Below are 13120 nucleotides of genomic sequence, written 5' to 3'. Positions count from 1 at the left end.
ATTAGGGTGTTAGAAAGTAAGAGTAGTACGAAAGCTCTCTTTACAGAGAGGGGGCATTTGACAGTAAATGCCCGCTACAATAGGCAAGTGTCCTTTTATAAGGTTCTGGTCAGCCCTCTCTTCTTTCCTGCCTCGTTCCTTCCCAGGGCCTACCCTTATTGGCTTGAAACCTCTAGGTCCTGGGTTGTCCACTCCTGATTGGCTCGATTCCATCCTATGAGGGGTGGTCTATGGCTATATCATTCCCTGTGGGTCAAACGTTTTCTAGTCTACTTATTTTTTTTTTCAACGTTTATTTATTTTTGGGACAGAGAGAGACAGAGCATGAACAGGGGAGGGGCAAAGAGAGAGGGAGACACAGAATCGGAAACAGGCTCCAGGCTCCGAGCCATCAGCCCAGAGCCTGACGCGGGGCTCGAACTCACGAACCGCGAGATCGTGACCTGGCTGAAGTCCGACGCTTAACCGACTGCGCCACCCAGGCGCCCCTAGTCTACTTATTTTTAGTTAGGTCTTTTGTCAAATTCCTGAGGAAAACTTGAGGGGGAGTAGGTAGTGTCTTTCACCTTCTTAAGAGGAACCTTATGCCTGAGGGGGTTTGCTGCAGTCAGACTACGCCCGGCATTGTTCCAAAATACTAGTTTCTCCCCATCCAGGGATCTCAGGTCCTTTCCCTCTCTGCCTACTGAATCCTATCTTTTCCTATGATAACAGGACGGTAGTAGATTTTATTTTTAAGTAATCTCTACACCCAGCCTGGGACTGGAACTCACGACCTGGAGGTCAAGAGTCACAGGCTGTACCAACTGAGTCAGCCAGGTGCCCCTGTAGCAGATATTTTGAAATACTGTTTATCATCCTCGCTACTTCAGTATTACCATATTTACTAGAATTGGTGTTAGATACAGTTAGATTTGATACTATTGCAGGGTTTATTTACAGCCCTCATGCTACTTAGCTAGCCAAGTATCCTACAATTCTGTCTCTTGGTCAGTTACAATCACCCTGTGACGTCCCAATGTTTATACGGTGGTTCTTACATCTACCATTGCTTTCCAGTATTTCCCCAAATACAAATGTTGTTGACCACTGGGTCAAAAGAGGTGAATTGTTTTCATTTGGATAATGGTATTTCACTATACTTGATTCCTTTGTAATCTATGAATTTAATTTATGCAGTTAGAAATAAGACTGGGCCCAGTAGGCTTCATCAGACTATCAGAGGTGTTCATGATCCAAGAGAAGAAACCTTGCCATGGAATAAAAGGTACACCAGAACAGTACTTGGTGCATATCAGATATTCAGTAAACAGCCTGCTGCTTTGTTCTTAAAATGTTCAGAGAGCAGGAAGTGAATGAAGGGCTCCTCGGGCCCCTCCATTGGGGCTGCAGAAACAGCTGTGAAGTTGCAGGCGGCCACTATTCATCCAGGGGATTATATTCCGTGGATTATGTTAGAGGCTTGAGAGGGCTCAGTATGTGAGCCACAGCTGTCTCAAAAAACGTCCCATGGAAACGGAGATGGCCCATGGGCGAGGGGGGCCAGGCAGGTACTAATTCCTTAAGTTGCTCCTCTATCGTCCAAAAGGCAATTAGGCCTGTCTGTGGCTACAGGTAAACAGGAATTTAGTCCCGTTGGACTGAACCGGGCCCTCGCATATTCCTGGAGACTTTTTCTCATTTCAGTAACATGAGAGCATTCGGTCACCCGGCTGGAGAACGGAGCCCCAGCGCGGCGCGGGTCTCAAGGAGAGCTCCGGCGCCCAGGGCTCAGGAAGGCGCGCACGAGGCCCTGGCTCCCTCGCCACGCCCACTTCCTGCCCCATTCCGGGCCTTTCCAGGTTCCCTCTCCGGTGAACCGGATGCTCTGTCAGTTTCCTCCTCCGCGTCCTCGGCGGCCTCCGCTTCCCCGCCGAAGCCGCAGGCGCCCACGAGGGCACAGGCCGGGGGCACCCGGCGGCTGGCCTGGCAGGAGTAGGACGCCGGGAGGAGCTGGGCGCGCACGGTTACCGAGCGTGGAGGAGACACTGCCCTGCGGCGATGGGTGCCAGGGGCGCTCCTTCACGCCGAAGGCTGGCGGGGCGGCGGCTGCGATACCTGCCCACCGGGAGCTTTCCCTTTCTCCTCCTCCTGCTGCTGCTCTGCATCCAGCTCGGGGGAGGACAGAAGAAAAAAGAGGTAGAATGAATCCCTTGACCTTCCGGGTGGGCCCAGGCTGGCTGGGGCTGGCTGGGGCGGGCCGGGGCGGCGGCGTTGCCAGGCAGCTTCTCCGCGTTGCTAGGCAGCCGGGCCGCTGGCGTGGGCGAAGGCGGCCTTGGGGCGCCAGCGGAGCGGTTGGGGGGCCTTGGGGCGAGTCCTTTTTGCCGCGCAGTCACGGATGTAGGGTTATCGTGGTGTTTGCTCAAAAACAGTACAGCATCGTCTAACACTCTGCGGTTCAGCACCGAACTGTTTCAGACTCACGGCGCTTTTGATCCTCGGAGGCCGAGGTTTGGGCCCTTGAGTCCCTGAAAGGGGGTGTGTTGGGTGTGAAAATACTCTTCAGGAATATTTGTAAACCTGTGAGAACTGTTTGTCCTTCAGGTTCGGTACCCAGCTCCCTTCGTTACTCGATTAAAGCGACAGCGGAGCGTATTGGGAATGTGTTTTAAGTTTGTATTCGTAATTACACATTTTTAAAGCTGTAGGTTTATTTGCTTACTTATGTTGAACTCCTTTGAGAATAAACTCACATTTTTTAAGTTATTTAAATTTGTTTGTGAAGATCACCTGATTTCAATCTTGTTCCTCTAATGACTTCGATGAGAGGGTTGAAGTCACTATATTTAAAATAGTAGAGTTATTGGTGAATTTCAGTTATCCATCCTTCCCTTAGATACTCAATCTAGAAGGATCAGAAAAAAAATTCTTTTGGAAATGTGACTAGTGTTTCGTACATTATTTTAGTAAGAGTATTTGCTGTAGTTCAAGATAGTTTTTACTGGTGAAGTATTACACACACGTGCCTCAAAATCTAATTCGGGTTTAAAATATTACCACACGTTTCTTGATAGCTGAGTAGAGAGTAATGAAACAGCCTCATGCGCAAAATAATTGTGATTCTCTTTATCTTTACCTGAAACAACTCGGAACTCAATATTAACTTCTTCCCTTTAGCTTTTTAATTTTAACATGAAAGCATGGCATACAGGATTCTTGTTGGAGTTCCGGTAACAGGTTTAGAGAAGAACTGTTAAAATTAAAACTGTATTTACAAGTATAAGTTAAAGGTACATTTTCTAGCATTTGGTATTTATAGACCACATTCCAAGAGTTTTAGGTGTCATAGTTTTTATTGAGGGAGGGGATTAAAAGGTGGTTTTTTTTTCTTGTTTGTTTGTTTTGTTTTGTTTTGTTTTTGCCGATTATCACAGCAGAGGGCAGTAAAAAATGATGAAGGATTTCATGGAAATTCTGATGACCACAGTAACTTTCAATTGGAAGAAAAAAAATCTGAACGGACTGAAAAGTGTGCATCTTCAAAGCGTCTTAGTATTTCCAATTGTGTGACAACTTTAACAGATGACAACACTGGTTACCTTAGTACAATGACAATAAACTAACATCTGTTCCATTACCATTTATTATAAAAGACATTTTAAATGAAAAATTAGGGAGAAAATTGTTGAGGATTAGAAAAGGATGTCTTCCAAAACCACTTTTGTTTTTCTTACACAGGAGAGTCTAATACTACTACATCGTGGTATTGCAGAATGCACATATTTAAGGAAAAGAAGAGGGAAATAACAAATAATTGAAGTTTTAATACTTTGCTCAATGAGTATACATATCTGGAATGTAATCTAGTTGGGTATCTGGTACTCAGTTCTCTGAGAATACACTCACATTATTTAAGTTACACAAATTTATTTGTGAAGTTCAGAGCACCTGATTCAATCTTAGTCCTTAATAACTTGGAGGCTGTGATCTCTTTAAATACTGGAAGAAAAATGTACTTCACTGGAAATAGTGGAAAGTGGTTGGTCTCTCGTGGTATTCCAGGGTTGTTTTGAACATGTCACTTCATTCTTTGCTCAGTTTAGAACCTGATGCCCTTATAACGTTTGACACCGTTGAACCAGCAAGTATAGCAGTTGGAACTTAGTTTACTACAAAAAATGTTACTGACATAAATACTTGAGGAGTTCACTTGACATTAATAGTGTATTCCTTCATTCTGGGGGCGGGAAGGGGCTAAGTTGAAGTCTAAAGTTGAACCTGGAACCAAGAATGGACACTAGTTGCTTTTATGGAAGTAATAGTTCTGACAGTAATAGCTATCACTGTAAGTTTTTGAGTCAGACAGGTGGTCCAGTTACAACCGAGTCACGAATTGTTTGACATCAGGCAAACAACCTAACTTCCTTGAACTTTAATTTCTTTGTTTTAAAACACATATATAGGGGCGCCTGGGTGGCTCAGTCGGTCGAGCGTCTGACTTCAGCTCAGGTCATGATCTCATGGTTCTAGGAGTTCGAGCCTCGCGTCCGGCTCTGGGCTGAGGGCTCGGAGCCTGGGGCCTGCTTTGGCTTCTGTGCCTCCCTCTCTCTCTGCCCCTCCCCCGCTCATGCTCTGTCTCTCTCTCAAAAATAAACATTCAAATAAAAAAATTTTAAACACAGAATACCTACATCTCAGGTTTGTCAATGGGATTAAATAAGACTGTATATAAATTACTTAGTGCAGTGCCTAGAGCATAACAGATGGTCAGTACTAGTGGCTATTATTATGTGTTCTTCATTTAAATGAGAGCATTAGACATGATGAGATCCTAAAATGTGATAAAATATTTTTCAATTTTCTTTTTGCTAAATAAAGTGATTTTATCATTATTGTGAAATTTATAGTTACTGAAATAAGTTTTTTATTTTATCATGACACATGGAGATTCCACACTCTTACTTTGTTGGAGAACTTCCCAGATGGGAGATTTTGCAGCATGGAAGAATTGGTTGTATTCATGGATGTGTGTATATGTGTGTCTACATATATATTTTTATTTATATTTCTTCATGAAGACATTTAATTCAGTAGAAAATAATTTTGTTATATTCTCTAAGAATGTAGTGAAGAGAAATAGTTGGGTGAGTTGGCAAAAAAGATTAGAGACTTTATAGTCACTTTCCTTAATTACATTCACTGTAGTCATTAAACTAATTTTTGAATCCTCTTGTTAAGTGATAGAAACTTGTGGAAGACTGTACCTTCTTAGTAGTAGATCATTTGCTTATATAGTGCATCATATTTTTTTTTAAGTTTTGACCGTTTCTCTATTTCTTATATTGTTAACACTTATCAGTTAATCAGTTTCATTTAGAATTGTTTTAAATTATAATAACACGTTTTGATAATATAAAATGAGCTAAAATTCTGTAATTATTTTAAATGGATTTATTGACTTTGACATCATCAAAAGTGGCTATTATAGTAACTTATCCTTTATGTTAGCTAATGGGCTTGGACATGTAGGTAGCAATAAATATGCAATATGAAAAATTGAACAGCTCATAAATATTTTTGCCAAGCAATATGATTATGTAAATGAAATATCTCAATTGCCTCTGACGTAACTTCTGTGTGTCGTTAATGGTTTGAAGCACATTTTATACTGAGATGTATATATCCAGTTGTTTTTTAGTGGCAGAGCCATGAAGTAGATGCTTCACTATCTTAGCAAGTTAAGAAAAGGGAGAGGATGGAAGTAAGCAATGGATCTTACCTTTAAGCAAAGAACTTAAGTGGAAAAAAATGTGTAAATATACGAGCACAACTTTAAGAAATGCCTAGTAATTACACGTGGGTACGTATACATGTAGACACAGATTCTGCCACTGCAGGTAGTTTCAGCTAGGTTAGATTTTGTGTACAGTGACTCCTTGCTGAGTAATTGGAACTGACAGGTCTTACTCAGAATGGCCCAAACTCCTTGCCAAGTCTGTGAGAGCTTAGCCTGCCGCATTTCCACAGATGATGGCAGAAGGCATGGGATTCCTGGATGACAAGTGGACGGTTTATTACAGCAGCGGATTTGCCAGAGTGTCAGCATTTATGCTGATGATGCAGATTAGATGACTGCTACAAGTGCAGGAAGTTGTGTAGCGGGAGAGAAACCTTGAGCTTAGGGAGCTTAGGTCTTTTATAATGGACACTAAGCTTGTTTGACCTTTGACCCAGGGGAGACATTATTAAACCGGAAAATAAATAGATCTGCTCTTTGTCTAGAAAGGACCTGTCTTCCAAGGCTTGGGTGCTAAATGCCCCCGAAAAGATGTCAAGAACAAAGTCAGTTAGTCCTTGTGCTTGCATGTTATGTCGAAATCCACGAAGAATTATTTCCTTAAGTGAGAGAGAGTAACTTAAGCAAAAGAGAATGCTGGGATATTTTCCTCCATGTGCATACCCCACCAGTATGTTCAGTCCCGTATGTGTAGTCTGTTCCACATGAAAGACGCAGGGGAAGAGCAGAAACATGTAACGTGAGCCACAGATTGATCAGCTGTTAATCTTTTGCCACATTTACTTTTGCATTTTCTCAATATTCAGTGAGTTTGGATAGGAGTGGCGTCTGGAAGCCAGTGACTGACATTGGTTATTTTGGTAGTCTCCAGGGTTTATTCGTCGAGTCAGACGATCTTATGATTCCTTCTTTCCATAAGAGTACCTCTTCGAGTATTGTAAACTCATTCCACCAAGATAGAAAATTTACCTTTGCTTAAGTATAGGAATGGCTGTTGTTCCCCTGCTAGAGAACAGGTAAATCATGAACAATGTATGTATTATATAACATTGAGTGTGTACATGTGTATGAGCGTGCATGCAGCATGCAACGTGGGGACCAACTAGTAGTGTTTAGGTCAGTCTCCAGTTTTTTTTAATTTTATTTTATTTTTGAGAGAGAAAGAAAGAGCACGTGCATGTGTGAGCAGGGGTGAGGCAGAGAGGGGGGCAGAGGATCCGAAGCAGGCTCTGTGCTGACAGCAGTGAACCCGATGCGGGGCTTGAACTCATGAACCGTGAGATCATGACCTGAGCCAAAGTTGGACGCTCAACTGACTGAGCCACTCAAGTGCCCCAATCTCTACCCAGTTTTTATCTACTGAACAAGATTTCTGCAGCTTCTCAAATTGAGCATATCTAAAGGGGAACTCTTAATCTTTCTTTCTGCCCATCTGTTTTCTTTTTTTAATTTTCTTTTAACGTTTATTTATTATTGAGAGACACAGAGTGTGAGCAGGGGAAGGGTAGAGAGAGGGGGAGACACAGAATCTGAAGTAGGCTCTAGGCTCCAAGCTGTCGGCACAGAGCCTGACGCAGAGCTCGAACTCCCAAACTGTAAGATCATGACCTGAGCCGAAGTCAGGCGCTTAACCGACTGAGCCACCCAGGTGCTCCTGGCCCATCTGTTTTCTAAGTGCTATTAACAGTGCTGTTTTATGGGGAACAACTTTTACCATCCCTAGAACCTCATTTTTTAAGTAATCACTTGCCAGTATAATATATATTTGGAGCTCTTACCCTGTATTTTGCACGTTGTATACAGAAAGGCTGGCTTTACATAATTTCCTGGGGAGTTGTATGTAGATTAAAGGAGAACATCTTGGAAAAATAGGATTTCTCTCAATACATAGCTATGGAAAACTTAAATATTCAGTTGGAATATTAAAATTTAAAAAGTGTTATTCAAAACAAGAGGTAATATGTTTTTTCCTAATAATTGGTATCTGCCTATGCCAGAAGAAAAAAGATCAACACTGAGGTTATGGAGTCCTTCAAAATCTATATGATAAAAGTCTTAACATGGAAGAGTAGCACTCTGCAGCTGTTAATGAACTGAAGAGTAAGAATAAAAGAAAGTCTTCACTAGTGTATTTATTGTTATTAAAGTTTTGGTTGATCATATAAAGATACGTAATTAGTTTGACATTTGGAGGTAAAGAAATTTTTCTCCACTGCATGTTACCATGACCCGACTACCTATAGAACTCTAGTACCTTTAATGAAAAGGGGTACTTGAGTATAGGTTGAATAAATTGTGATGCTGATTTTATTAATGGAACTTTCTGTTGTTTATCTTAGGAGTGTATTTTTAGAGACGGCTTAACATTATCGGTATGATTTGACTCAACTTTTGGAAGTACTTTATTTCAGAGTCTTCAGTGCTTGGAAACAAAACAAACCATTGGGAAATTAGTTTATGTGAGTATTGTGGTAAAACTTAGGGTACAGAATTCATTGTAAATCATGGAATCTGTTTACTGTTCATACCAAGTATTAAATTGAGATATATTAGGATAACTCATTGAATTTAACAAACTTGGAAGGAAGTCTAAATTATATTAGAAAATGACAAAAAAATAACAGTAGAACAGATAGGAGATAGAATGTTAGGCATTTCATGTACTTAGATAAAATCTTTATAATATCTTTGCTTGATGGTTTGGCAGACAGCTTTGTTTGCCTTACCTTTATCTTTGCCGACAGTACCTTGTTTTCATTTAGAGAAACTGGAACTATCTTAAGCCCAAAACATTTTTCTTAGTCAAAGATTATATCATGATTATCTAGTACCTTGCAGATTATTGGTTTAGTAGTGAGCACATAAATTATATGGGACTTGTGATAAGTTTCCACTTCTTTTATAAAGGACACAAGGAAAAGAAATTCTCTCTTCATGTCTTCAGTATATGAATATGAGAATGTGATGCTTGAGTTACTGAACCCATCTTATAAACATGAAAGTATAAGCCTGAGAGCAAAAACCAGTGGGTTCCTGATGTCAGGGTAGAAAAATGGAAAGAACATGGGTGTTTGATGACATGACTTAACTAGCCTTGTAATTTGTCTAACTCTGGAATCCTTGTTATATGTTAGTAAGATTTATATTGTTCATTTTGAAATGAATTTCTGATTTTTTGTATTTGAAAGCATTCTACCAAGGAAAGTCATCTTATTTTAAGGGTTTTACCCATGATTGTGATTTGCCCAACTTGTAACTTTACAGTTTTACTCAAAGACTTCTTTTTTTTTTTTTAATGTTTTTTATGTTTATTTAGTTTTTGAGAGAGACAGAGGGAGAGACAGTGCATGCCCGTGTGCATGGGAGCAAGTGAGCGGGGGAGGGGCAGAGAGAGAGCGGGGGAGGGGCTGAGCTGTCAGCACAGATCTTGAGGGGGGGTTTGCACCCCACAGACTGCAAGATCATGGCCTGAGCCAAAGTTGGTCACTCAACCAACTAAGCCACCCAGGCACCCCTATTTACCTCTATGTTGTGTTAGGAGCTTAACAATTACCTAGCTATAAGACCCTCTTTGTAAATTATATGTTAGATGTTAAAGGACTTTTTACATACATATAGCTCTCCCTTATCTTTGAATGTTAACAGTCATTATTAGGAGTCTGTATATGCTTTGGAAATGTGTTTGGAAGTGAATTTTCCATGTGTTCCTTTTATTAACGTAACTGTTTTTATTGTATGAATTGAAGTTCTCTAAGTATTATATATCCAAAAGATTGTAGGAAGGAAATTTGGGAATAAATTTATTATATGCCTTAAAAGCTTTTAGCCCAAGAAAGGAGAGAAATAATTAGTTATGCCTCAGATAGATATATTTGCTGTATGAGGTTTTCTATGTGAATGCTTTAAAAAAATACTTCTTTTGCTTTTGTGTATGTAATAGATTGGTACCTAGTTTCATTTTAAAGACTGCCAGATAAAATAGAGGAAGACACCTTTATTTTAAAAATGATCATATTTTAATAGTCTTTTGGTTTACATTTGAGTTTAAGATTAAGCAAAAGAAAAGTTGAGACCTCCACCCCCCTCCCCCCCATTGAGAATATTGTGCAATGCAGATTGTTCCATGTTTTTTATTTGGTTTTTTTAGCATTGGAGGTTTCAGAATGAATAAAGGATTTTTCTCCTGCTCAGGGAGGTGAAATGGTGTGCTCTATCTTGCTTTGTTTCCTGTACATTCTCCTCCTGGAAAGCTCATGGGGAGAAAGAGTGGCTGAATCAAGATGTAATACTGTCCTAATGGTACTCTGTTTTAATTTAGCTTCCTGTTGACAGGTTCGTGAGTCACATGCTTTGATGTTGGACTGTATTCCAAATCGTAATGAGAATAGTAACCATAGATGTTTTCAAAAAAAATACTGCATTATGGGATGTTAGAGCAGGAGAGTCAATTTTCAGGCTAAATAACAAAGTTGGGACTAGAAGTTAGGTTTCCTGACACCAGAGGTTATATTTCCATATTCTCATATTCATTTAGGCTGTAAAGTTCTTCCTCCCTGCTCTCTCTTCACTACTTTCGTTATACTATTTTTTCCTGTGTCGTTTCATAGCTGATATTTTAACTCTGTAACTTCCTCTTCATGGGTACTTGTTTTTCAAAGTCTGAAATGACTAAAAATTTGGCAGATGTAAAACCCTATTAATACTGCTTGGATTTGACTCCTTTGAGAACATGGTTTGTAAAATTAAGCCATCTGTTTCTTTATGAAGCTTTAAATAAATGAATTTAGGTTTAGGTAAACCTAAATCACAATAGTGAGAACTCTAAAACAGCGCAGGACCCAAACCAGTGCCTCCTACATACAGTCCCTAATACTAAGTAAAGCATGTTCACGTGTCTGTTTGCCAAAGCCAGAAATCTGGGCACATTTCATTTAGTCTCAAATCTTTACTTACACGTGACCTTTTCCACACTCCTTTCCCCACCCCAGCTAAAGATACCCTGAGACTTCTCTTGACCATGCCTGTCTTTGAGGAGTACTGTTTACCTGCTGTTTCAATGCCATAGGGTGCATTCCACAGTTCTTTGCATGCTGGTAGTGCTTTTCCTGAGTGAGCCTTTGTCTACCTTTCCTGTTTGCTGTCTCCAGAGTTTCCATGCTTCTCTCCAGTGTTAACTTAAGTCAGTTATCCCCACTTCCCCATTTCAGATGAGGGACTTCTCTGTGCTCACACAAATGGAACTTTGTGTTTATTTCTTTATAACACTTCTGTGAATTGTCTCTTGTCTATCATTCTTATTATACAAGCCCTTTGAAGAGAGTTGTTTTTTTTTTTTTTTCCTTCGTATCTCTACCTGCATATTCAGGCGTAGTGCCTTGCAGTTGGTAAATGCTTAGTAAAGTTTGGTCAAGTTACTTAATCTCTCTAAGCCTCTTTTCCTTATCTGTAAAATGTAGAGAGTATGTTAGTCCTTGCTGTAGAGCTGTGAGCTTTACATGACTTAATCCTGCAGCATGGTGCATGGAACGTAGTAAATGCTTAATGTTAGCTTTGGTGCTGATCCTGGTGAATGAATTGTAGGATGTATTATGGGTTGTTTTAAATGGATAGTACAAATTGATTTGGCATCACAAGGGAAAAGTTAAAAATCATAATTTTTCATAAATATTTTGTTTTCCTGTTTGACAAGTTTTTGTTTTCCTGTTTGACAAGTTCTGCTACTGAATTGGCTCTAGAGAATGTCATTGCTTTCTTCACTCCCAGACATGAGTTCTTTTACTATTTGACTTACATAGCATTTTACATTGTTGGCTATTGCTCCCTCACCCTCCCCACCCCCAGCTTTATTGACATATAATTGACACATAAAATTTTGAATATTTAAGGTGAGCAACATGCCAACTTGATACACTTATATATCGGAAAATGATTATCACCATAGACTTCAGTAACACTCCCATCACATCACATAATTACTATTCCCTTTTTCTGGTGAGAACATTTAAGATTTATAACTTTCCAGTGTGTAATACATTACTGTTAAGTATAATCACAATACTGAGCATTAGATTATGAGAATTACCTTTTATCTGGAAGTTTGTATCCTTTGACCAACATCTTCCCATTTCCCCCACCCTCACTCACTTCCTGTGACCACCACTCTACTCGGTTTCTACAAATTTTTCTTTGATTCCACATATAGGTGAAATCATACAGTATTTGTCTTCTCTCCATCTTATTTATGTCACTTAGCATAATGCGTTCAGTATCAATCCATGTGTTGCAAATGGCAGGATTTCTTAGTTTTTCTGTGAATGAATAATATTCCGTTGTGTGTGTGTGTGTGTGTGTGTGTGTGTGTGTGTATGATATGGTTTATATATGATGGATATGCATTTTATATATATGCCATAGTGTCTTCATTGTCCTGTTTCAGTGAACATCTACATTGTTTTCATGAGTTGGCTATTGTAAATAATGCTGTTATGAACATGGGGTGCAGATATCTTTTTGAGTTAGTGCTTTCATTTTGTTTGGATATGTTCTTAGAAGTGGAATTGTTGGATTACATGGTAGTTCTATTTTTAATTTTTTGAGGATCCTCTATTCTGTTTTCCATGGTGGCTATACCAGTTTATAGTTCCACCAGTAGTGTATGGGGAGTCCCTTTTCTCCACATCCTCACCAGCATTTGTTATCACTTGTCTTTATTTTTTCTAGTTGTATTCAGAAATCAGTGACATACGTCATTACAGAAGTTTAAGATGTACAGCATGATTATTTGATTTACATATATTGTGAAGTGATTACCACAATAGGTTTAGCTAACCTCCATCTTCTCATATAGATACAGTAAAAAGAAAAGAAAGAAGAAAAAAATATCTCTTTTTGGTGAGAATTCTTAGGACTTTCAGCAGTTTTCTTATACACCATACAGTAGCGTTAGCTGTAGTCATTATGTTGTACATTGTATCTCTAGTACTTATATATGGGAGCTCGTACCTTTTGACCATAGTCCTCCAATTTTATTTTTTTATTTATTTATAGAGAGAGAGGGAGAGAGAGAGAGAAAGGGAGGGAGGGATGGAAGGAGGGAGGGAGAGGGAGAGTGGGGCAGGGAGAGATAGAGAGAATCCCAAGCAGGCTCCATACTGTCAGCACAGAACCCAATGTGGGGCTGGAAACTATGAACCATGAGATCATGACCTGAGCTGAAACCAAGAGTTGGACACTCAACCGACTGAGCCACCTAAGTGCCCCCATATTCCTCCAATTATTCTACTCCCCACTCTGCCTCTGGTAATCACAAATCAAGTGTGATCTCTTTTTCTGTTTATTATTTTT

The 13120-nt window shown here is 39.8% G+C and overlaps 1 protein-coding gene across 5 annotated transcripts in view; it reads left to right on the top strand.

The window, feature by feature from the left end:
* Positions 1–1841: 1841 nt before the first annotated feature.
* Positions 1842–13120, top strand: part of TUSC3 (tumor suppressor candidate 3) — a 262371-nt gene continuing 251092 nt past the window's right edge. For 3 of the 5 annotated variants that reach the window (XM_047855563.1, XM_047855564.1, XM_047855561.1), the window contains exon 1: positions 1843–2178. In XM_047855563.1, the coding sequence (XP_047711519.1) occupies positions 2041–2178 (138 nt within the window). In that variant the 5' untranslated portion in view covers positions 1843–2040. Of the gene's footprint in view, positions 2179–13120 lie in introns of all 5 variants that reach the window. The other 2 variants (XM_047855562.1, XM_047855560.1) reach the window with 2 other exon arrangements.

This window comes from Prionailurus viverrinus, chromosome B1 (assembly GCF_022837055.1).
Source record: "Prionailurus viverrinus isolate Anna chromosome B1, UM_Priviv_1.0, whole genome shotgun sequence".
In the NCBI taxonomy this organism is placed as follows: domain Eukaryota; kingdom Metazoa; phylum Chordata; class Mammalia; order Carnivora; family Felidae; genus Prionailurus; species Prionailurus viverrinus.
This window is presented reverse-complemented; position numbering and strand designations above follow the sequence as displayed.